The sequence below is a fragment of the Tachysurus vachellii genome, chromosome 22, assembly GCF_030014155.1.
Source record: "Tachysurus vachellii isolate PV-2020 chromosome 22, HZAU_Pvac_v1, whole genome shotgun sequence".
In the NCBI taxonomy this organism is placed as follows: Eukaryota; Metazoa; Chordata; class Actinopteri; order Siluriformes; family Bagridae; genus Tachysurus; species Tachysurus vachellii.
This window is the reverse complement of record NC_083481.1, coordinates 15,977,024-15,999,523: the sequence shown is the minus strand read 5'-3', so window position 1 is coordinate 15,999,523 and position 22,500 is coordinate 15,977,024. Positions and strand designations below refer to the sequence as shown.

Sequence of the window (22,500 nt, the reverse complement as noted above, 5' to 3'; positions counted from 1 at the left end):
TCAGGCCCCTAGTCTGACCCGAGATCCTCCATCCTGGAAAAAGCAACCTGATAGATATGGTTATGAGAGTCGCGCCGAAACTTCGCCAACTCCTCTGCAACTGCTGAGTCAGTGCAACATCAGAACATCCTATGCCCAACAAGACAGCAAGCTCAGAGAGTCTGCACAGTCCAAGAGACCTCCTGTATCTGCCCTCAAAGGACATTCATTCAATGAGAACTGGCTCCAGCCGGAAATGGATGAACGTTACCCTTCCGAGCTGAAAGCGCAAGCTAGCTTCAATGAGTTGCCATCCAGTGGGTTCGTGGACAAGCGCTCTGTCAGCATGCATGCCTTTCAACGGGAGCGAGAGAGAGAAAGAGAGAGGGAGGTTGCGGCTCAGATGGGACGCAGCAGAAACCCCATCAGTGCACTTAGCTTTAGTGAACAGCTGACACCAATGGAGCAAACACCTCGCGGTTCCATGGAGTCGCTAGCTCTGTCAAATGCTACAGGTAGCTCTTGACTTGCCTTGGCTTGGCATGATGAATTTATTTGTGTTTCTTCCCTTGTATATGCACACATTGTTTTTACCTTTTCTTGTGTCAAATGCAGGAATCTCGGCAGACGGTGGCGGTAAGAGGCAGGAGCACTTGTCCCGCTTCTCTATGCCCGACTTGAGTAAAGACTCCGGCATGAACGTCTCGGAGAAGAGCAACATGGGCACCCTGAACTCTTCAGTGCAGTTCCACAGCTCAGAATCTCTCCACAGTCTCACCACCAGGCAGCCTTACCTAGAGATGGAGCCATCGGTACAAGTGAAATATCAGCTTCCCTATTCCCAGCAGTCTCCTGGGATCACCATTCTACCACCGGGCTTCACCTATCAGGAAGAGGACAGGGCAAGTTCAGTGAGCAGTGCTCACAATGCCCGATTGGCACCCATGAGTGAACGGACCCATCGGCGCGTCCGTGAACCGGAAGAGCCGCGACGAAGACATCATCACCGTGCACGGCGTTCCCGTCGTTCTCGTTCTGAAAACGCGCTCAATTTGGCAGCCCAACAACCTCCGGCTATCCCGGAGCGATCACAACTACGCGTATGCGAGGATTATGATCGATTTCCTCCTCCACGTGGTCAGCGGGATCAAATAAGCGGTGGGATTAGAGATTCTAGAATGAGGCAGCAGCCGTTCAGGCCGTGCCCTCGCACGACTTCAGACCTTACGCTTCAGAACCCAGCTCCGCAGCGCCACATGGGTCGCTACGCCTGGGATCAATACGATTACGATGACGACTGGTGCTCTACCTGTTCTTCATCTTCCGAATCCGAGGACGAAGGCTATTTCTTGGGAGAGCCAATTCCCAAACCTGTTAACCTAAGGTATATGACCAGTGAGGAGTTACTGCACAAGTACAGTTCTACAGGACTCGTAGGATCCGGTCACCTTGGAACTCGAGGACAATTACACACTCGCAAGCGCAGGAAAAGCAAAAACTGTATCATTTCCTAACCTACGCTCTTGCTGCACTCACGTATAACAAGCCAACAGTTCTCTTCGCCTGAATCTGCTTTTCAGTATCGTGTGGTTGTCAGTAAGCGATATGCAGTAACGTCACCGCTTAAGATTACGCTTTTGCATCATTGTTTAATTTTGATATACCTAAGTAATCAATTCTTTGAAAAGGTTTTGCCCGGTCTTTCCGCAGTCGACGTGCAAGTGCGTTTAGTTTTCTTCCATTTATAGCCGGCCCAGTTTCACGCCACTTCTCCTTGCAGTGTGTTTCCAAATGAGTCGATTGAGTAATTACGATGTGTATATTAGTAAACGAATGAATAAATACACTTAAGTTAAGGATGTAAAGTGAAATATAATGTAAATGTATACACACATATTTTTTATATTTTGTAACAATAGAATCATTTATGTATTAAGTATAATGTAGAGATTCCATAGGAACGCATGCAAGTTACTTTGCTGGTTTTTGTCCTGTATTTGGAAATTAAAAGTGCATTTCATCAAGTAGTTTGACTGATAGCTGTTGGTTCCAGATCATCAGAGCACGACATGGTCTTTGGAAACAAAAAAAAAACCAACTCACTCACCATCTGCTCAATGAATAAATGCATCAGAACACGGCGACGAGGCGTCGTCTGCCCACCGTTACTCAGACGTTTCCTTTTCACAAAGCTGATTCATTTCGCCCTCGCTTTGACATACTGAGATTCAGAGTAGACTCGCGCTTCTGGCACCGGTGCTAAATGTTAGCTTTTGCTAAAGAAATATTCCCTCTGACACCGTTATTGAATCCTAATCAAATTTAAAAATTGTAAAGTCACACGATACGTATCACGAAGGACACGACGCAACCGGGTTTGCTATAACAGGAAACTAATCAACGATGGAGAAATCTATCCCTCTTTTATGCTCTTTTTATTCGTTTAAAGTTACGTCCAAAAATTAAGTTAGTTCCTGTTAACTGTTAGCGTTCTAACATTCCTTCTCTCTTCAGTCTTTTTTTTTTTCCTGAGTCAGAAAGCTTGCTGTTACAAAGTGCTAACAAACACGAATCCTTTCATAACCGCGATCTACACCTTTAAGTAACAAATCTTTTTTTTTGATCGGAATTTTATTACGCTGATTAATTCCGTCATTGTGTAGTAGAGAAACTATAACTATATTAATCGACACATTATCAGAGCAGATCAGATTAATGATATTACTGAATGTTAGAAATAGTTGGGGGGGGAAGCGTCTTAGTCGTGATCACCCTGTGCTTTGGCAGTTTTCTTCCTCAGGCCATAGACATGAACTGTAGGCTGATTGGCGTCTTTAAATTTTGGCACATCTGCCATCTGCCCCCGGGATAGATCCATGACCCTTTGTAGGATTAGCACAACAGAATATGTATGGATGCATGGATGGGCTCTAAATCTAACTGTGGTAACATTTAATATTAATAATAGGGCTGTTTTTCATTAGAACCGCAGTACAATACTGAGATCTTGGTGCCCCATATGATGAACGGCAATCACACTGTGTTAATTAGTCTGCCAGTATTTGGCTAATGAGGAGTTTTGCCATGAGCATTAATCAAATCTCCATATAAATTGACTAAAATATCTATTAAAATCTGGAAATTCAGTCTGTCGGATGCTTTTAGAAAAATGATTGACACACACCTTGTGTGTGTGGAGTTTGCATGTTCTCCCCGTGCCTCGGGGGTTTCCTCCGGGTACTCCGGTTTCCTCCCCGGTCCAAAGACATGCATGGTAGGTTGATTGGCATCTCTGGAAAATTGTCCGTAGTGTGTGATTGCGTGAGTGAATGAGAGTGTGTGTGTGTGCCCTGCGATGGGTTGGCACTCCGTCCAGGGTGTATCCTGCCTTGATGCCCGATGACGCCTGAGACAGGCACAGGCTCCCCGTGACCTGAGGTAGTTTGGATAAGCAGTACAAAATGAGTGAGAGTGAGTGAGTGAAAAATAGATGCACACTTTTTTAAATGACTCGCTCAGCATTAGGATCTTTGAGCTAGTTCCGTCGGAAATCTTCAAATTTTCAACACTGCTACAACAAACGTAAAAAATGCCACCGGGAGCCAAAACCTTTTATTGCAAGTGTGCAAATTGATATCACACAGTCTGCTACGGAACCAGAATGTCATTGACACCGTGTTGAGCAGCGTGACGTGCAGTAAACTTATAAGACCCCGGTTTATCGACCTGTATAAAGTAGCCTTAAAGTGCTTCTAATGCTGTGTTGGGAAATCGACTCGTGTAGCCATGTTGACTCCTGAGGAATGACTTGATTAAATGTGGTGAAGCACTAATATCCTTGACAGACACGAGGCTTTAGATGTCTTTGTGTTCATCTTTATGGAATGTCCGTCTTTAAAATGTGTGTATTGTATAATGTGGTGAATGTGGACAAAAAAACAAAAGTTATTGTAGAAACCAGCTGCATAAACATGTGAACTTGATTAAGGGCGAATGACTGGGAGAATGACTGGGTGGGATGATGCTGGTTTCTCGTTCTTGCTTGGGTTCCCACCCTTCCGGTCAGAAGAGATGGTTTGTCTGTATTCAGTAGCAGCAGTGCCAAATATTATAGGATGGAAATGAAAACAAGAAGGATTTGTAGCCAATCGGACGACACCTATACGGGTTGACGTTCAGCTGCGTGGCTTGTTTTTATGTTTCTCGAAAGTCCACGAGACAAGCTTTTCTTCTTTTTTTTAGAATTTGAAACAAAACAGGAGCTTCATTGTTTGCAGTAGTGAGAAGAAACCGAGCTCTCGGGCTTCTCTGTGCATTGATGGAGGACGTATCGAGCAGCGTTAATTCGGCATGCGAACCTCATCAGAGCTGCATACACCCCAGCTCTCTCTTATTTTCTATTTGTCCTGGGAAAGCTTCGCTCGTGTACGAAGCGATTTGATTAATGAAAGGAAATATGCTTTGGAAGATGCCACCGTCTGGCTTGTGGTGTGTCTCTGTAGACTACATCTGCACAAGCAGTCAAATCTCATTATATCTCCCTTGATATGTCTGCTTCACAGGATATCGTCTGTTGTTTTTTTTCCCCCCATTTTGTTGGAAAAATGCAGCAGTTTCACCAAGACTCCTTGTTGAGTCTAGTGAATAATTATATTGACTATTTACTCTGGTAAATCCGGAGTCAGTGTTCACTGTTTAATCTTGCGGGATAAGTGCAGAGGAACGAAACAATATGAGAATCCCTTCAAAACACACCATGTCCAATTCACTAATGAAAACCATCAAGAGTTTTTTTTTTTTTTTGCTGAATCAAGCTCGTTTGCACGAGTCGATACCCATACCGAAGCTGTTTCAAACTTGGAGCATGAGTTTAAAGCACTCGTTCACTTCACGCTATGTGCACGGCTACAGGTTTTTGTTAAAAATGAACTGTGGTTTATGGCCACGCTTCACGCCACGTTAAACTGGCATCGGAGTTCTTAAGCTTTAGGAGCAGTTAATAAGGCTATATTCTTCTTGCGGTTTGAGGGCTGCACTGCAGTTGGTCACTGAGAAAACGCACCGTAAAGTCAGAGACGGACTTTTTATAACATTACATTACATTTATTACATTTTAAAACATCATCTGTGACCGTTTGATAAGGTTGGTCATTTTCTTAAAAACACAAAAACCTCTTAATAAAACTTGTTTTTTTTTTTATCCATGGCGTTTAGTACATGCCATTTTAACTGGGGCAGTTAAGGGGCTTGTTTGTCAGCTGTAGCTTGGTAGTCTTGTGTCTTGAACTCATCCCACTTCCTGTTTGCTGAAAGTTACATGAACCGGTAAGGAAAAGCGCCATAAAGCCAGAGAACGAGCTGTAACCTTCATGTACTTATTACCTTCTAAACGATTGGTCATTTTCTTCCCAAATCCTTAAGCAGATATTAAATCTTGTAGGTTATAGCCTTGTAATCTTGTTCTGGAACCTCAGGAACCTTGTCAATCTAAAGAGAATCGTAAAAAAATTGTAAACCTTTTGATGGAATTTTTTTTCATTCAATGTTGCAGAGAAATACATTGTCCACAAGCATGTGTGTCTCTTTCTGGTAGTATAAGTATAGAGTACACGGCTATTCCTCGGTTAAGACGTGTACTCTGGAACGTTGTCCTGTTTTTATAAAAGATGTCATCATGAATCATCAGTCCATCTGTGTTCTGTACCTCCTGTCCTACACAGGGTCAGGGAGAACATGCAGCCTCGTGGCACAACAAATAAATATTCTGTTAAAATATTTCAGCACCTGGAATTTCCTGCAGATGTTTTGAGTCTTAAACAGAACCAGTCCTCCATGTAACCAAATAGTGATCCATATTCTCAGAATTCTCATTCTTCTTGCTACGAGCTACTCAATGTATGCTTGAGTCACATCAAAAAGGGTCCTTCGCTAATTTTAGCACCAAATCAATCTATAATGAGTTAAAACAAACCATGGAGATATTATAAGAGCTTTTGTAATGTATATTTCTTGAAAATGAATATAAATGAATGAATGAGGTCATCCCATATCTGCATTTGATCTTTCTCTTGAAAACGTTGTTTTTCTTGGCCCTGACTCGTGTCGAGTCAGCTTCCCTGAATAGCTCCCGTATCTGCTATTTATTCCCTTTAAGGGGAGGATGTGGAGTCTGTTTCGAAGGTTGCTGAAATCCGTAATCATCTGTGTTTAAAGTCAAACTGCGCCAAATTACCGCTTAGCACTCTCGGCCTTAAAATAGCTTTGTTTAATTACTCGCAACTGTAAGACGCAGGAATGTTAATGGCGCCGCAACAGCAACCCGTGAATAGGAATCGTGTGACTGCAACCGACCGAGATATCCAGTCTGCTCCTCATCATGTGTCTTCAATTAGCACTGAGGCAAACGAGTGCTGACCCTGGATCAGTTCTGGGATTCATCCTCTCCTGGTGGGGATTCGGTTGCCAGCTTGGTTTAGTATCCATCGGCGTAAATAGCGTGTTGAAACTGTTAACGATGTGTTGTAGCGAATAAATCTGTGCTTGGTCTAAAAACGCCTTGGTGCGCTTCCCATGTCACATAATCAAGGCTGGCAATAATGCCCTTTAAGCGATCAGCGTTCCCATTCCCTACATCTCCAATTAGACAGCGTATCCTAGTTATGTCAAGACACATACATTCTGTCTCCAGGGCTGAATGTGTACAGGAACATATGTTAATTCCACACAAAGAGATAGATAGGGTTTAAGCTCTGTCTGTCTGCACAACACATCATCGCTTTTATACCAGCAGCTCAGTCACCAGATTGTATGGTGGAATAACTATAGAATGTAAGACTGAAAAATAAATATAAAATAATTTTCAAGGTTTCTGTGGAAAGGAAGTGGTTGTTTATTCAGTCCCTGCAGGATTTTCACAGATTGTTGTGGCCAAAAAAAAACAGAACTTAACCAGAACGTCTTAGATTTATCTAATTTATATAGCTGAGCAGTTAAAGGTCATGCTCAACAGCAGTCGCTCGGTGGTCCTGTGACTTCAATTCACGTCCTTCCCACCAGCCGTCCGCCGTCTTAACCACAGACTTACCGCTTCCTGTTTCGAGGAAAATTGTTCAAATTGGTAGAACTGGAAGAGCTTTGGGTTAGGATGCTCACATGTCCCTGTTTTCTTGATTTAGCGATGATCCTATTTAAAAATCCTGGAGATCCTGGTTTGCGGAAGGAGTCTCCAGTGTCAGCTTTCATTTATACGATTCGTTGCCAGTGGGGAAAAAAATCGCGTTGTTTGGTGTATGCTGTATTTGTTTTCTTATTAACTTAACTTAGTGTGGCTGCTGTATTGTAAGAGAAACAAAAACACTCCATGCGGTGCTGTTAGAGGAAAATAATCAACAGGGATCCTGTAACAGCACGTCCTGTCTTGTTTTATTACTTTTTAACACTTTTTCTTTCCTGTTGGTTTACTCTGTTCTGTTCTGTTCTGTTCTGTTCAGTCACACACTCTGAGATGTTCTCTGTAGTGTGAACTGGTGGCACGTTGATTCATAACGCCCACTCGCACAACACACGTGGGTCTGTTCTGAGAAACGTCCATGCTTCACTGGAGCCCATTTGTGGCTCGTAAATCAACAGGAAGTCTCTAAAAGAATTAGGAATTTCTGGATTAGGGTGCTGCTAATCCTGATAAGAGCTTTGGATCATGTCTCTGTCACTCTGGAGAATACTAATGGTGTTCCTAAGATCTTGGGTCCAGCATTTCTAATCTCCAAACACTGCACATGCTTGCTATCTGCCCTGACCTTCCAGCTCTCTGAATGGGTGAACATACCAAGCACTCGCTAAGGGCACCCGGTCAAACGGGGTGGCACCAGACCGCACATTTTAAGCCGGGAGTGTTTTCTGTTATTTGTAGGCTCCTAGAATAAACAGGAGGTTTTGGTGTACATCATGAAGTGTTAATAATCATTTTCCACTGTTTTTTTTGGACACATGGCAAGATCAGGGGTGAAAAATTACAATTTTAAATACAGAGTAAAATTAAGAATTTTGAAATAATGTCACTTCTAGACAAAATCAAAAGTCGGCAGTAGCAGCGTCTGAGACGGTGAAGACAGATAAGCAGCTCTGAGCCGATGTATAAAATTTAAAATACTGTAAAGAACATGTGATGACCTACGAACCAAGGCATGAACATTTCACTAGCTGACTAAAATTTATTTTTTTTCTTTTTACAACTGTTTTTATCTTAAAATGTCGCTTCGGTGTTTGATACTGAGCGATTGCGTGTCGTTCGAATTCTGGGACGCTTGAATATACTTTGAGGTAACACTCAGGATAACGAGCAAGGCAGAAATTCTCTAGATAGCTAAGTAGTTAAAAACCTATATGAATTAGCCAGCCTATGAATCTAGCGAGCTACTAAAACCCCAGTAAATTAGCAACTAACGGTATCTTCTTCATTGTGGTTCATTTACACAAAAACAAACAAGAAATGAAACATTCTCAGATTTGTCCTAGATGTAATTTGCAAAGTAAATACTCTCATACTCAAGGACCAGATGATGTAAATTTTCTAGCTCCCTACTTTTATGTAAGTGAATTACTTCAAATCGGTGTAATTTGTACCTAAAATTATCATTTTTTTGTGTATCTGAATCAAGTCCATTCACCTGACCCTAGATTGTTTTGAGTTTGTACACCTTTCTCATATAACTAATTAGAAATGATTCTAAAAAAATGAGCAAATGCAAGACGTTCGTCCATTTGGCTGCTGATTTAATGCTAATAGAAATCGAAATGGTTTTTCTCGTTATTTATCGGCCCGTTTGCTAGATCGATGATACCAGACGGCGAAGAAGAGTGTATGCTGTACTTGTTGAAAAAGACAGGAACGTCACATTGTCTCCCTCGTGATGGAGAAACAAAGGCCATCTGCCCCCACGCTCGCTCGCTCACATCCAGACGAATAACGGACACCTTCAGTCAGGAAGAAGCTCAAATCCACATTCATAATCATGCTAATGGACCTAATTATACCTCGGCAACCTGTCCTGGCCCCTCAGACCTGAACAGTTCACACTGTCACTGTGCAGCTGCCAGTGACTTTGTCTTGCTGACAGAAGCTCTATCGTGCTGTCAAAGTGCTCGTCATTGTCAGTACGGAATTAGCGCTGCGTTCGTTCCTTAGCTGATTGTCCCCGACGCTCTAGTAGACAAGGACGAAATTCTCCTGTCTGATAAAGCACTTGGCTCAAAAGATTTGGCTGCTCTTGTATGAATCACGGCTATGATGTTACTCACATTCACATCATGGTACGTATGAAGGTTTAATCAGCGCCGCACTAGATATCAGGTTAGGATTAATTTGCTGGTTTTGGACTTTCCGAACATTGTAAGAGTTACACAAGGATTTCTTTTTTCATCGTGTTTTGTTTCAGTTCTCTCTCTCTGTCTCTCTATTCTGAAGATAAACACCTCCTCCATCTGACCATTCAGATGTACTACAATTCACTAACCAGTCTAATTGCTCCAACGCACTGGTTCCTTAAAGATCTCTCGGACTTCTGTCGGCTCTGGAAATTTTTGGAAAGTTCTGGAAAAGTGAACAAAATTGTAGGATATGGTGAGTTTACCCATCGTCATTTTATTGTCATACTTAAACCAGTTGTCACGGTGAACAAGATGATCTCTGATGACTTTGTAGTCGGATCTGATGCCAGATTGGATGATACACGTGTTCTCCATGTCAGATTATACTCCAAGGAGCCGGTCACGATGGAGCTGCCATTATATTATATATGTTTAAATTTGAACATAAATTATAAACACAAAAAATACAAACAAAAAAACGAAATTTTGAATATAAACACAAAAACATAATGAAATTTGAACATAAAACAAACACCCCAAAACAATTGGTTTGGATAAACTCGAACGTTCTTGTGAGTTTGAGATACAGTAATGAGGGTTTGTTGAATCATACCTGCAAACATTTCCTTATTAGTGGATTTGAGACGTGAATCATGCAAAATCAGGCAGCTGTTCTTGATTTGATCCTCATCCAACATTCAACCTTGTAGACTCTTGAATGTACTTGTCTTCTTGGCATTGCTGTTGAGAGGAATAAACCAGTCGACCTTCCGCATTCTGCGGTCCAGCCGACACCTGATACTCTTTATTGGACTCTTTATTGCCTTTTACTACTGTTGATGCCCAAAATTTTATAGTACACCTCTTTTTTGGTGGATTTTTGACATTTGAATCTCAACATTGAAGATCCGTCTCCCTGGTCGTAGCATCTCACCTCATAAACTACCATGGCACTAGAAATGTGGGTTTAATTGGATGGAAGAAAGAAAAATGTGACTTTACAGGTACTTTATAGTACAAGCTTATTTCATTTTAAATTCCAGCACAGAGTGAAGGATTTGTTATTTAGTTATAAAGTCATTTATTGCTGGATTTGAAGATTCTGCTGCTAAATATTGACGTTGGTGTCATTAAATTCGTCCCATCAGGGCTTTGAGGGCAGTTGACATTAGCACATGAATGTGAAGGGAATAAACACCCTCTCGATTAAAACCCCAGTTTTACACACATAAGGACTGGCAGCCGAGGGACGATAAAACGTCTCGTTAGTCACGCGATGATGTCCATCACAATCTGACGTCCTTGTCTACGAATAGCACACGGTGTATATTTAAAGACTAAATGAGTTCAGAGTTGAAAAGTGCTGCCTGGCAGACGGAGATAAGGACGACTGAAGCCTGACGGGAAATCCCGCTGGACTCCTAAAGCCACTGAGCTGTAATTTCATGGCACAGAATTGAAATGCAGATGAAGATCAGTTTGGACAATGAGGTGGAGTTTATAATGAGAGCTCACTTTAAAATCCCAGAGGATTTCTCCTCAGATCTCTGCAAAATTCCAGCCTTACTACATCTAAAAACAAGTTGAGAAACAAATACCACAGAATCACAATATGGCTACTTGATGTTGCTATTTTCTAGCAGCAACCTAACAGTTAGCGCCATTACCTCGGGCACAATACATCCAATTTGCATCCAACCCACTATACACAATTACTGAGAATGAACAGACTTATATGGGTTTTATAGGTTTTAAGGTTTAAAAAAAAAACATTCCTTAAAGCTAACAAAACCACAGACTCACTAGCTAGCTAGCGAGCTAGCTTGGTAATGATTAGCTGGAATAAAGCACAAGTAGCTAACTGCTTTAAGAGTGTGTTCTTGGTTACAGATTCATCAAAATACTATTTTAACAGAGCAAATAGATGTTTCAGCTTTAAATATATGGCTTATTGGTGTTCTTTTAAATAAATTAATTCAGGTTTAAAGACAAATTCTTCACATGTTCAACTGAACTTGTACAGAGTCTGATTAAGGATTTGAGTGTAAAACAGTACTACGTGGTTTTACGGTACTGAGATTATTTCATTATTAAAATATGAACATATCAACACAAAAAACCCATACAAACACAAGCAAGAAAATTTTAATAGAAACAAAAAAAATATATAACATTAAAATTTGAGCATAAATCATAAAAACACAAAAATAATTAGAAATTTATGCAGAAATTATGAAAACACAAAAAAAACCTTAGAATTTGAACACAAATGATAAAAACACACAAAAAAATTCTAATTTGAACATCAAATGTATTTTTATATATATATATATATATATATATATATATATATATATATATATATATATATATATATATATATATATATAATTTATGTTCAAATTTGATTTTTTTTGTGTGTTTTTATAGCTTGTGTTCAGATTTTATTGTTTTTATGATTTAGGTTTAACATAAATCTTTCACAGCTTTGTCTCCAAACATTTCTCTTCAATCGCAGAGCCACACACTCGGATATTTCTAAAATCCTCAGCGATCTCCAGTGGAGTTTTGCTCTTCGTTTCCGGCAGTATGAAGACGGCGTAAAGAGATGCGGCCAGACAAACGCAGGAGAACATCAAAAAGCTGAAGGACTTCATGGTATTCTGAGGAACACAAGAGAGTTCTGTGAGGTTTTGTTCAGGCTTTTCTATGGTTGAACAATCAGAACAGAAAGACCAGGCAGGATTATAATCTTTATTCCTTTATACTGCTTTTCATACCTATGACTGCAACAGGGGACGTTTTAAATAGCTATAATTATGCACGTTAAATGTGCGAATTATAGTGCAGGGTAGCTGAGTTGAACTCTTTGTATTGTACTGTATTGTTTATATTCATTTCTAGCACAGCACCGGTGAATTATTGTTCAATTCCTATCCCTGCCTCGGCATCTCTGACAGTAATTCAAGCTGCACTGTTTATATTAACGTCCTGCTTGTAACATGATTGTTTCTATAGTAATAGAAACTAGCTTACATTTAAAAATGTCTCGGATGGTCTTTATTCTGACAAGATGCATTTCTTCGTCTGGGAAACAGTTGCTACGGTTTACAGTGTTTACTATAACCACAACATAAAGTGTAACTAGAAATGGATAGAAAAAGCACCTGTAACTCTTTGAGATAAAGCTGTTTTAGTGCTGTGGTGTAGGAAATAATAAAACATCATGATATTATGTTATGGAGAAAAAAATCAACTCTGGGGTGATAAGTTACCGTTTTATCACAACAGCCCACTGGTGATTAGATTCCTGTAACGCAGTGTTACTCATTGCGCGGCTCGCGAGCCTCCTGCGGCTCGCCAAGCTTTAATATGCGGCTCGCATGGCAGAAAAACAATCAGGGAAGCATAGAAAAACGAATGTGCTCTATTACAAATAATAATATATATTTATATATATTATTTGACTCGTCACTGACTCACTGCGTTCTGCGCAATAGCCAGTTTTTGGCGGCCTGCTAGAAGCTAGTTTGTGTTTCATGCTAGTTAACAACTTGTGTTTACTGTACACACACGGACTAAAAAATGGATCGATTTCTTATCAAACAATCCCGCGCACAAAATGAACAGCAACAAAGCAATGTGACAGTGACAAAAGAGGTAACTGATGGGGAGCATGCGTCATCCGCAACTCGAGTAATTATTGTATTGCAATATTGTACATTGTATTTAAGCAGATAAGCTATTTAAGACTGAATAACTTGGCATACTTTGCGGTGAAAGTGGCTCTCCTATTGACTTTGTCCTATCAGTGTGGCTCACATGAAAAAAATAGTGAAGACCACTGCTGTAACGTCACACACATTTGGGGTGAAAAGGTTACATGAATCTTTCTCCAGGGTTCCTCCAGTGTATTGTGGATATGTAAAAGTTAATACTTTTTACAATAAGGCTGTCTCCTTGGAGATTTATATATTTATATGCACAGTAATCAGCAGTTACTACCATTCTAAGTGCATGTGACTAACTTACAAGGAGAAACGGAAAAAGGAAGCCGAATACAGTGAAGCCTGCCCATATTATAAGTCCCAGAAACATGAAGGCGGCCGAGCGATACGACTGGACAAACATCTCGTAACTGAGCGGCACGGAGACTCCAGCTGTCGAGCAAAGACAAACCAATGTATCATACTTTCAAGTATATAAACATCTTATAAGATATAGATTTAAGCATCTATATCTCAGCTTGTCACACTGTGTGTTTTTTACCCGGTCCTCCTCCGTAGGAGATGACGAAGAGAAACACGAGGCAGACGCTGGTGTACGGAACCCACAAATCATAATCCTAGTAACAGGAAATGGTGAAAAGGGAAAAGGGAGGAAAGCTCCGTAAAACATGAAGGATTTCAACAGGACAAATTTCTAATTGATTTTCCATCATTTATGAAAATTGTTTTAGTCACAAGTTCAAAATGAATCTCAAAGTGACACACATCTCTATAAACATGAGTACATGATACGTATAAATTTCAATACAGGGAATTCAAATTTAAAGGGGAAATAAAACAAACAAAAAAAAATAAGGATACATTGGTGTGAAAGAACAAAGAATCACCTTTAGCTGAAGTGTGATGGTGAGCAAAACCATAATGGCTGCCATGATCCCGAAACCTCCCCAAAGCAGCACTCGCCTTCCAACACGGTCGATCATAATGCTCTGTGTGAAAGAAGGGTAACACATCATACAGCGACATTACGACATCACATTTAGTTAGCTTTACTCTTAGTGATGATGCAGCATCATTTTTTTAAAGAGCATCCTAAACTTTAAATGCTGTGTGCTTTAAAAGTGTTATTGCATCATAAAATCTATGAGCCAATCATATTCTAATATGCAAATGTATTGTAATACATTGGAATAGGAATCCAGTCTAATTTGCCTATTCATATAGCTTGCAAAAGTGTAGGTGCTGTTGTCTTCTGACTGCTGTGTGTGTGTGTGAGGATGTAATTTGTAACTTACACACGTGATGGAGGTGAGGATTTCCGAAGCCCCGACTCCCAGTGTGACATACCGGATCTTGTCCTCAGGAATTCCTGCTTCTTGGAAGATGCTGTAAGCAAAAACGCTAATCTGTGGAAACAGCAGAAGGAGACTAAAAATTAAATATAAGATACGGAAGCAGACAAACTAACAGACATGCTACGAATGTAATGACTCATAAATTCTGCTTAGAACAGTTTACGGAGACTTTTTAGATTAAAACCGTGTGAATGAAGGAACGAACAGCAGCAGCTTTGACACCAACCGGAACTTTCAATGAGATTTGAACCAAGTACCTCAAGAGTAAGAGACAAGTATTTTACCACAAAGCCATGGGCAAGTGATAAAGTAGTGTGAGTATTATAACTTCCTTACAGCTAAGAAAGTTGTGGTTCAAGGCCTGCGTCTGGTGACAAGTTTTCTTACATGTATCGCCAAAAATGTTCAGTACTCCAAAGGCACTGGTGGCTCATGGGGTTAGTGTGGCAGTAGGTGTGAGAGTCTGACAGTCCTGGTTCAAGGCTCAGTAATGATGTGGTTTTCTTATGAAAATCTGTCTGGGTGTGTGTTGGTGTTGTCAAGTAAAAGATAAACCCCCTAAAAAAAGCTGTGTAGTCAGAAAGCACTGGTGGTTCAGTGGGCTAGAGGTGAGGTCTGGGTTGATACCCCTGTGAGTGCACAGGATTGAGACCCCTCTGGGGAGCTGAAGGTGCTGGAACCCAGTGGGGCACTAAATCTGGCAAAGTGAGAAAGAAGAGTGAAAGCCAGTATGTCCCACCTGGGGCTCTGGGAGAGGTGGAACAGGGGGTTATGCTACTCTGGGATCTGCCATGTTTAATATATTACCTATATAATTATATTTATTAATTTATCTTTTTATTTATTATTTCCCTACTTGCTATTCCTATATATTTGCTTTCATTTTTTTTTTTTATATATATACTTAATTTAATTATTTACATACATGGTGCATTTAGCTTCCATACATGTAAAGTTAGTTACTTCATTGTTTTACTTTACTAGTAACTTATTTACTAAGAAAGTAAAGATACTTTTAAATAAGAAAACTAACTTATTTCTTTAAATTTAACCCCTAGCTAGAATTGAACCTTGCACCTTTGTACCACTCACACACACCTGCCTTAACCCACAGAGCCACCAATGCCACAGGGATGCACTTTATTTTTTGCACATTTCTCATTTGAAAGCCTGAACTTGTTTCAGTTTATTAAAATAGACAATGCAAGTCTTGAACCAAAGACCTCAGGACTGAGAATCCAAGGTTTTACCACACCACCACTGGAACAGAAAGGCTTTTTTTTTTTTCTCCCCTGAATTCATCTATCCATTCTTTTGTTTAAGATTTATACATTGTTTAAGATATGATATGATAAGATATGATATAATTCATAACTATGGCATTCAGTGTGCTCAGGTATTTGAGCTCAGGCTCAAATGTGTGTGTCACATTTGTGGCTCAGGGCAGGTGGACTTTAAACAACTAACTCTCAAGATTTTTTCTTTATAAGCGTAAGCGTTCAAAGTTTATCTAAAGACACGTTTATCTAAAGGCACTGCTGACTCAGTGGTCTTGTGTCACCTCAACTCTTTTTTTATTTAACTTTTCAAAGATCCCAACTTGTCAGCAATTTATCCACCACTAGAGGTCAGGCATCACCATTTTATATCCTCTGATTCTTACCTTACATCTTTGGGTATATAATCTGACTAAAAATGTTCATCTAAAATGCCGTGTGTGAGGAATTCATTCATACAGTAGTTGCATTTTTATCTCATTTTAAACAGATGCAACTTTTAATCGTTCCAGATTCTTAGGTTCATTTGCTCATTTGTTATTTTTAGTCACGTGAAAATGCGAAGCTTCTAGCAGTCATTTGAATGTGGCAAGACAGACTAAAGTGGAGATCACTGGGTTAAGTCTTGAAGCAGATATATCACTGCATATATGTAAAACATTAGAAGCATTATGTCTTTGGGATATTTACTCCTGAGATACCACAGAACTGTATGGCTTCATAGAGGACGACCAGAGAGATACACTGCCAGCGGATATTGGAGTCTGTCAGCAGCTCGAGCATACTCTTATTGCACTGTCCTTTCAGAGCGGCCTGCTCCTCCTGCATCTCCTCGATCTCCAGTTTATAATCACCCGGACCCCACAGGCACTGCAGCCCTGCAACAACACAGGAATGGGGGGGAAACAACCCCACAACTATAGCTATAACATAAGTGATAACCGGAACTGACTTCTCAACATTTCATGTAACCATAAATGGATAAAAAGCAAATTGTGTTAGATGTGGAATAAAACAAATACAACAATTTTACACATTTTTAGCTTTGATCACCGAATAATAGACAGATACACGTACGAAAGTAAATTCTCACCTTTTTTACACTCCTCAATCTTCCCTTTCTCTATCAGTAAATATACTGGCGCTTCAGGAAAGAATGGCAGCGTAAACATCTGAACGAAACCAAAAAACGCTGGAACACAAAGCAGAATGTGCCACAGATCCTCTCGACCCAGGATCTCACTGTCACAACAGACAGTGTTTATTAGTATGTATGGTAATGTACAGTCATATGCAAAAGTTTAGGAACCCCCTGACAATTTCCAAGATTTTCATTTATAAATATTTGGGGGTTTGGATCAGCGATTTCATTTTGATCTCTCAAATAACTGAAGGACACTAATGTAATATTTCAGTAGTGAAATGAGGTTTATTGGATTAACAGAAAATGCGCAACATGCATCAAAACGAAATTACAAATACTTCGTTACCGTACTTAAGTAGAAATTTCACGTATCTGTACTTTACTTCGTTATTTAAATTTATGTCAACTTTCACTTTTACTCCACTACATTTCCTAGATAAAATGTCTACTTTTCGTTACTCGTTACTACAAAATAAAATCAGAAGAAATGTGTGCGACTTGCAATAAGGGAGGTTTGGCAAATCACTGCTCCTGGATTGCATCACGCTCCGCACGCTCTATTTAAGCGTAATGTTGCCAAAGGAGGAGGAAGCACAACTGAAACCGCCATGGAAGCACCTACTGGAGGACCTCCCGTTATCGTGGACGACCACCCCGACGATAGTCCAAGATGAGTAAGACTAAATTCTGGCAACTTTGTAAACCAGCTTCTTTTGAAGATGAACAGTTGACTGGCGTATTTGTAGCTGCTGGACACAGATGGCCTGTGTGTGTGTTAGATGGTGACCTGGGGAGTAAGCCCTACCACATGACCAAAATGTTCTCCCTACCAGCAAGTCATTTTTTTTTTAAAGAAATAAGTTATTATTTATTTTTCATTTTTACCTGAAGTTTTTTTTGTTTTTTTCAAAATGTTGTCTGCTCTAAAAATATGCAGGAAAAGGTTGTGATTTTGATTTGATGAGTGAGATTAAGATGACATGGGAACCCTGAATATGCTTTATGCTTTACTATAAGAAAGCCACAATAAAGTTCACAATAAAAGTTCTAACCGCTTGCTTTTTTTAAAAAAAATACTTTTTACTTTTACTTCAAATACTTAAATACATTAAGTATCAGCAAATGACTTTTGATACTTAAGTACAGTAAATATCAGATACTTTAAGACTTTTACTTGAGTAATATTCTAAAAGGTAACTTTCACTTCTACCAAAGTCTTTTTCTAGTACGATACTTGTACTTTTACTCAAGTATTGCTTTCTAGTACTTTATACAACACTGTATAGCCTGTAATGAGTGTCTAGATGAATGTATTTTGGACCATTCCTCCTTACAAAACATCTCCAGTTCAGTTAGGTTTGATGGTTGCCGAGCACGGACAGCCCGCTTCAAATTACCCCACAGATGTTCGATGATATTCAGGTCTGGGGACTGGGATGGCCGTTCCAGAACATTGTACTTGTTCCTCTGCATAAATGCCTGAGTAGATTTTGAGCAGTGTTTTGGGTCATTGTCTTGTCCAGCCCAGACGTAACTCCAACTTTATGACTGATTCCTCAACATTGTTCTCAAGACTCTGCTGATATTGAGTGGAATCCATGCGACCCTCAACTTTAACCAGATTCCCAGAAGCGGCACTGGCCACACAGCCCCACAGCATGATGGAACCTCCACCAAATGTTACTGTGGGTAGCAAGTGTTTTTCTTGGAATGCTGTGTTCTTTTGCTGCCATGCATAACGCCCCTTGTTATGACCAAATAACTCAATCTTTGTCTCATCGCTCCACAACACCTTATTCCAAAATGAAGCTGGCTTGTCCAAATGTGCGTTTGCAGACCTCGAGCGACTCCGTTTGTGGCGTGTGTGTGCAGAAAAGGCTTCTTTCGCATCACTCTCCCGTACAGCTTAATTTGTGCAAACTGCGCTGAATTGTTGAACGATGCACGGTGACACCATCTGCAGCAAGTTGATGTTTTAGGTCTTTGGAGGTGGTCTGTGGGCTGTTTTTGACCGTTTCTCACCATCCTTCGCCTCTCCAATATTTTACGTGGCCTGTCACTTCTGGCCTTGACAAGAACTGTGCCTGTGGTGCCTGTGGCATTTCCTCACTATGTTCCTCACAGTGGACGCTGACAGCTTATATCTCTGCGATAACATTTTGTAGCCTTCCCCTAAACCATAATGTTGAACAATCTTTGTTTTCAGGTCATTTGAGAGTTGTTTTGATGCCTCCATGTTGCCGCTCTTCAGAGGAGAGTCAAAGAGAACAACAACTTGCACTTGGTCACCTTAAATACTTTTTCTCATGATTGGATGCACTTGTCTATGATGTTCAAGGCTTAATGAGCCACCAAACCAATTGTGTGTTTCAGTTAATAAGTGCTAAGTAGTTACAGGTATTCAAATCAACAAAATTGCAAGGGCGCCCAAATTTATGCACCTGTCTAATTTCGTTTTGAAATTATGTCGCATGTTGCACATTTTCTGTTAATTTCACGACTGAAATGTTACTTTAGTGTCCTTCAGTTATTTGATAGATCAAAATGAAATCGCTGATCCAAACCCCCAAATATTTATAAAGGAAAATCATGGAAATTGTCAGGGGTTCCTAAACTTTTGCATACGACGTATGCATACGTATGTATGTTAAAGAGCAAGGTATCAATGAGAATTATATACAGCCAGCTAACACAGACAACTAGCTAGCATAAGCTAACCTGACAGGATTTCGGAAAGCATTGGGAGTCCCATTCGAATATTCCGCACTAAAATACTGTCATAGTGAAAATCTTGAAATAGTCAAATTGGGCTAGAGTAGGACGTATAACTGCAGAGGATTTTAAGCTTAGAAAAAATAAATCCGTTCAAAGGTTAGAATTAGACATGAAGATCATAAAAAGTGAACCCGTTCAGAAATCCTTTCAGGTTAGCCTGTGCTAGCTAAGGATTACGAACAAACAATTAAACAATCTCCCTCAGACAAATAAGGCCAGGACTGACTATGCTAGCTAGCTAAGTGGCTAATTTGACTTAATTTCCTCTCAGAAGTATTTGTGAGTCAGATATTTCAATGGGCTGACCTGACAGGATTTCTGAAAGGAAATGTGTTTTGGGATTTGTTAATTTGTTTTAGGATTTGTTAATTTGTTTTGGGTTTTGTTAATGTGTTTTGGGATTTGTTCATTTGTTTTGGGATTTGTTCATTTGTTTTGGGATTTGTTAATTTGTTTTGGGATTTGTTAATGTGTTTTGGGATTTGTTAATTTGTTTTGGGATTTGTTAATGTGTTTTGGGATTTGTTAATGTGTTTTGGGATTTGTTCATTTGTTTTGGGATTTGTTAATGTGTTTTGGGATTTGTTAATGTGTTTTGGGATTTGTTCATTTGTTTTGGGATTTGTTAATGTGTTTTCGGATTTGTTAATGTGTTTTGGGATTTGTTCATTTGTTTTGGGATTTGTTAATGTGTTTTGGGATTTGTTAATGTGTTTTGGGATTTGTTAATTTGTTTTGGGATTTGTTAATGTGTTTTCGGATTTGTTAATGTGTTTTGGGATTTGTTCATTTGTTTTGGGATTTGTTAATGTGTTTTGGGATTTGTTAATGTGTTTTGGGATTTGTTAATTTGTTTTGGGATTTGTTAATGTGTTTTGGGATTTGTTAATTTGTTTTGGGATTTGTTAATGTGTTTTGGGATTTGTTAATTTGTTTTGGGATTTGTTAATGTGTTTTCGGATTTGTTAATGTGTTTTCGGATTTGTTCATTTGTTTTGGGATTTGTTAATGTGTTTTGGGATTTGTTCATTTGTTTTGGGATTTGTTAATTTGTTTTGGGATTTGTTAATGTGTTTTGGGATTTGTTAATTTGTTTTCAGATTTGTTAATTTGTTTTCGGATTTGTTAATGTGTTTTGGGATTTGTTAATGTGTTTTGGGATTTGTTCATTTGTTTTGGATTTGTTAATGTGTTTTGGGATTTGTTAATTTGTTTTGCGATTTGTTAATTTGTTTTGGGATTTGTTAATGTGTTTTCGGATTTGTTAATGTGTTTTGGGATTTGTTCATTTGTTTTGGATTTGTTAATGTGTTTTGGGATTTGTTAATTTGTTTTGGGATTTGTTAATTTGTTTTGGGTTTTGTTAATGTGTTTTGGGATTTGTTAATGTGTTTTCGGATTTGTTCATTTGTTTTGGGATTTGTTAATTTGTTTTGGGATTTGTTAATGTGTTTTGGGATTTGTTAATTTGTTTTCAGATTTGTTAATTTGTTTTCGGATTTGTTAATGTGTTTTGGGATTTGTTAATGTGTTTTGGGATTTGTTCATTTGTTTTGGATTTGTTAATGTGTTTTGGGATTTGTTAATTTGTTTTGCGATTTGTTAATTTGTTTTGGGATTTGTTAATGTGTTTTCGGATTTGTTAATGTGTTTTGGGATTTGTTCATTTGTTTTGGATTTGTTAATGTGTTTTGGGATTTGTTAATTTGTTTTGGGATTTGTTAATTTGTTTTGGGTTTTGTTAATGTGTTTTGGGATTTGTTAATGTGTTTTCGGATTTGTTCATTTGTTTTCGGATTTGTTAATTTGTTTTCGGATTTGTTAATTTGTTTTCGGATTTGTTAATGTGTTTTGCACTTTTCGGCCACCGTAAAAAACACTTGCATGATCTTCTAACCTAATTTTTTATTTTTTTTTAATGTATAACGTCAAATCTTCTTAGATGTATGGCCAGGTTCATCTATGCTAGAGATATGCCTAGGCTTTGCATTAAGAGGCCCAGACCCTATGTTATTTTACAAACCATTTGGTTTTTGCTGGAAACTTTATTTAATATCATGGCATGTTTATTAGATTTTGCTTCAGTAACTTCTCATTTTCATAAATCACTGGAACCCCAACAGACCTGCGATCAGCAATTTTCAGACGAATATAGACAGATTTTTAGTTAAATGGGTTATTTTATTCAGGTCTCAGCTTTGATATCATGGAAATATGATTACGAGACGTTGGAGATAAATCTAGTTATAAACACATTTTCTCCTGTCAGTCATTTAAGATGAAGGTTCATGAGATCATCTCTCCTGAGCTCTCCTACAATTTAAACCCTAATTATAAGCATTAGTGTGTCTTATATTTTTGTTTACATCGACAGCCCAGGTGAAAAACAGGGATTAGGTCAAAGCTGGGATTTGAGCTCCAATAGTTTCTCATTTCCTCACCTCAGACCTGCGATCTGCCCCACCAGCTTGCCGATAGCACTGAAGGTCGCCATCGTTACTGACACCGTTCCCCTTATCTTCTTGGGTGCGCTCTCTCCGAGGTAGATGCAATGGAGGTTCCCAGCTAAGCCTTAAAAAATGAAATGAAATTACATTAAATTAAATTCAGATCGTTTATATAAGTTTTTTCTGTTTATTTTTTACAGTTTAAGTTTAACTGAAATGAACTACCACATTCAGAAATATAATAATAATAATAGTAATAATAATAATAATAAGAAGAAGAAGAAGAAGAAGAAGAAGCAGAACTGCATACATATACAAACAAACAAATAAATAAATGCACAGAAGCTCAAAGTGTTTTATCTATCAACTAGTAATAATTCTAATAATATTTAAAGTCATAGTTTACATAATTATCTGTTCATTAAAAAA

General features: G+C 39.0%; 2 protein-coding genes across 5 annotated transcripts in view; one reads left to right on the top strand and one right to left on the bottom strand.

Moving 5' to 3' along the window:
• Positions 1-2,006, top strand: part of prickle2b (prickle homolog 2b) — an 89,906-nt gene extending 87,900 nt beyond the window's left edge. For all 4 annotated transcript variants that reach the window (XM_060857900.1, XM_060857903.1, XM_060857904.1 and 1 more), the window contains 2 exons: positions 1-494; positions 595-2,006. The exon at positions 1-494 is cut by the window's left edge and continues 337 nt beyond it. In XM_060857900.1, the coding sequence (XP_060713883.1) occupies positions 1-494; positions 595-1,493 (1,393 nt within the window). In that variant the 3' untranslated portion in view covers positions 1,494-2,006. The remainder of the gene's footprint in view (positions 495-594) is intronic.
• A 9,763-nt stretch (positions 2,007-11,769) lies between these two features.
• slc2a9l1 (solute carrier family 2 member 9, like 1) overlaps positions 11,770-22,500 on the bottom strand; it is a 13,896-nt gene continuing 3,165 nt past the window's right edge. The window contains exons 5-12 of the mRNA XM_060858128.1: positions 22,066-22,195; positions 16,799-16,947; positions 16,396-16,583; positions 14,369-14,479; positions 13,961-14,062; positions 13,615-13,690; positions 13,378-13,505; positions 11,770-12,008 (exon numbers count right to left, since the gene is read on the bottom strand). Of these exons, the coding sequence (XP_060714111.1) occupies positions 11,826-12,008; positions 13,378-13,505; positions 13,615-13,690; positions 13,961-14,062; positions 14,369-14,479; positions 16,396-16,583; positions 16,799-16,947; positions 22,066-22,195 (1,067 nt within the window). The 3' untranslated portion in view covers positions 11,770-11,825. The remainder of the gene's footprint in view (positions 12,009-13,377; positions 13,506-13,614; positions 13,691-13,960; positions 14,063-14,368; positions 14,480-16,395; positions 16,584-16,798; positions 16,948-22,065; positions 22,196-22,500) is intronic.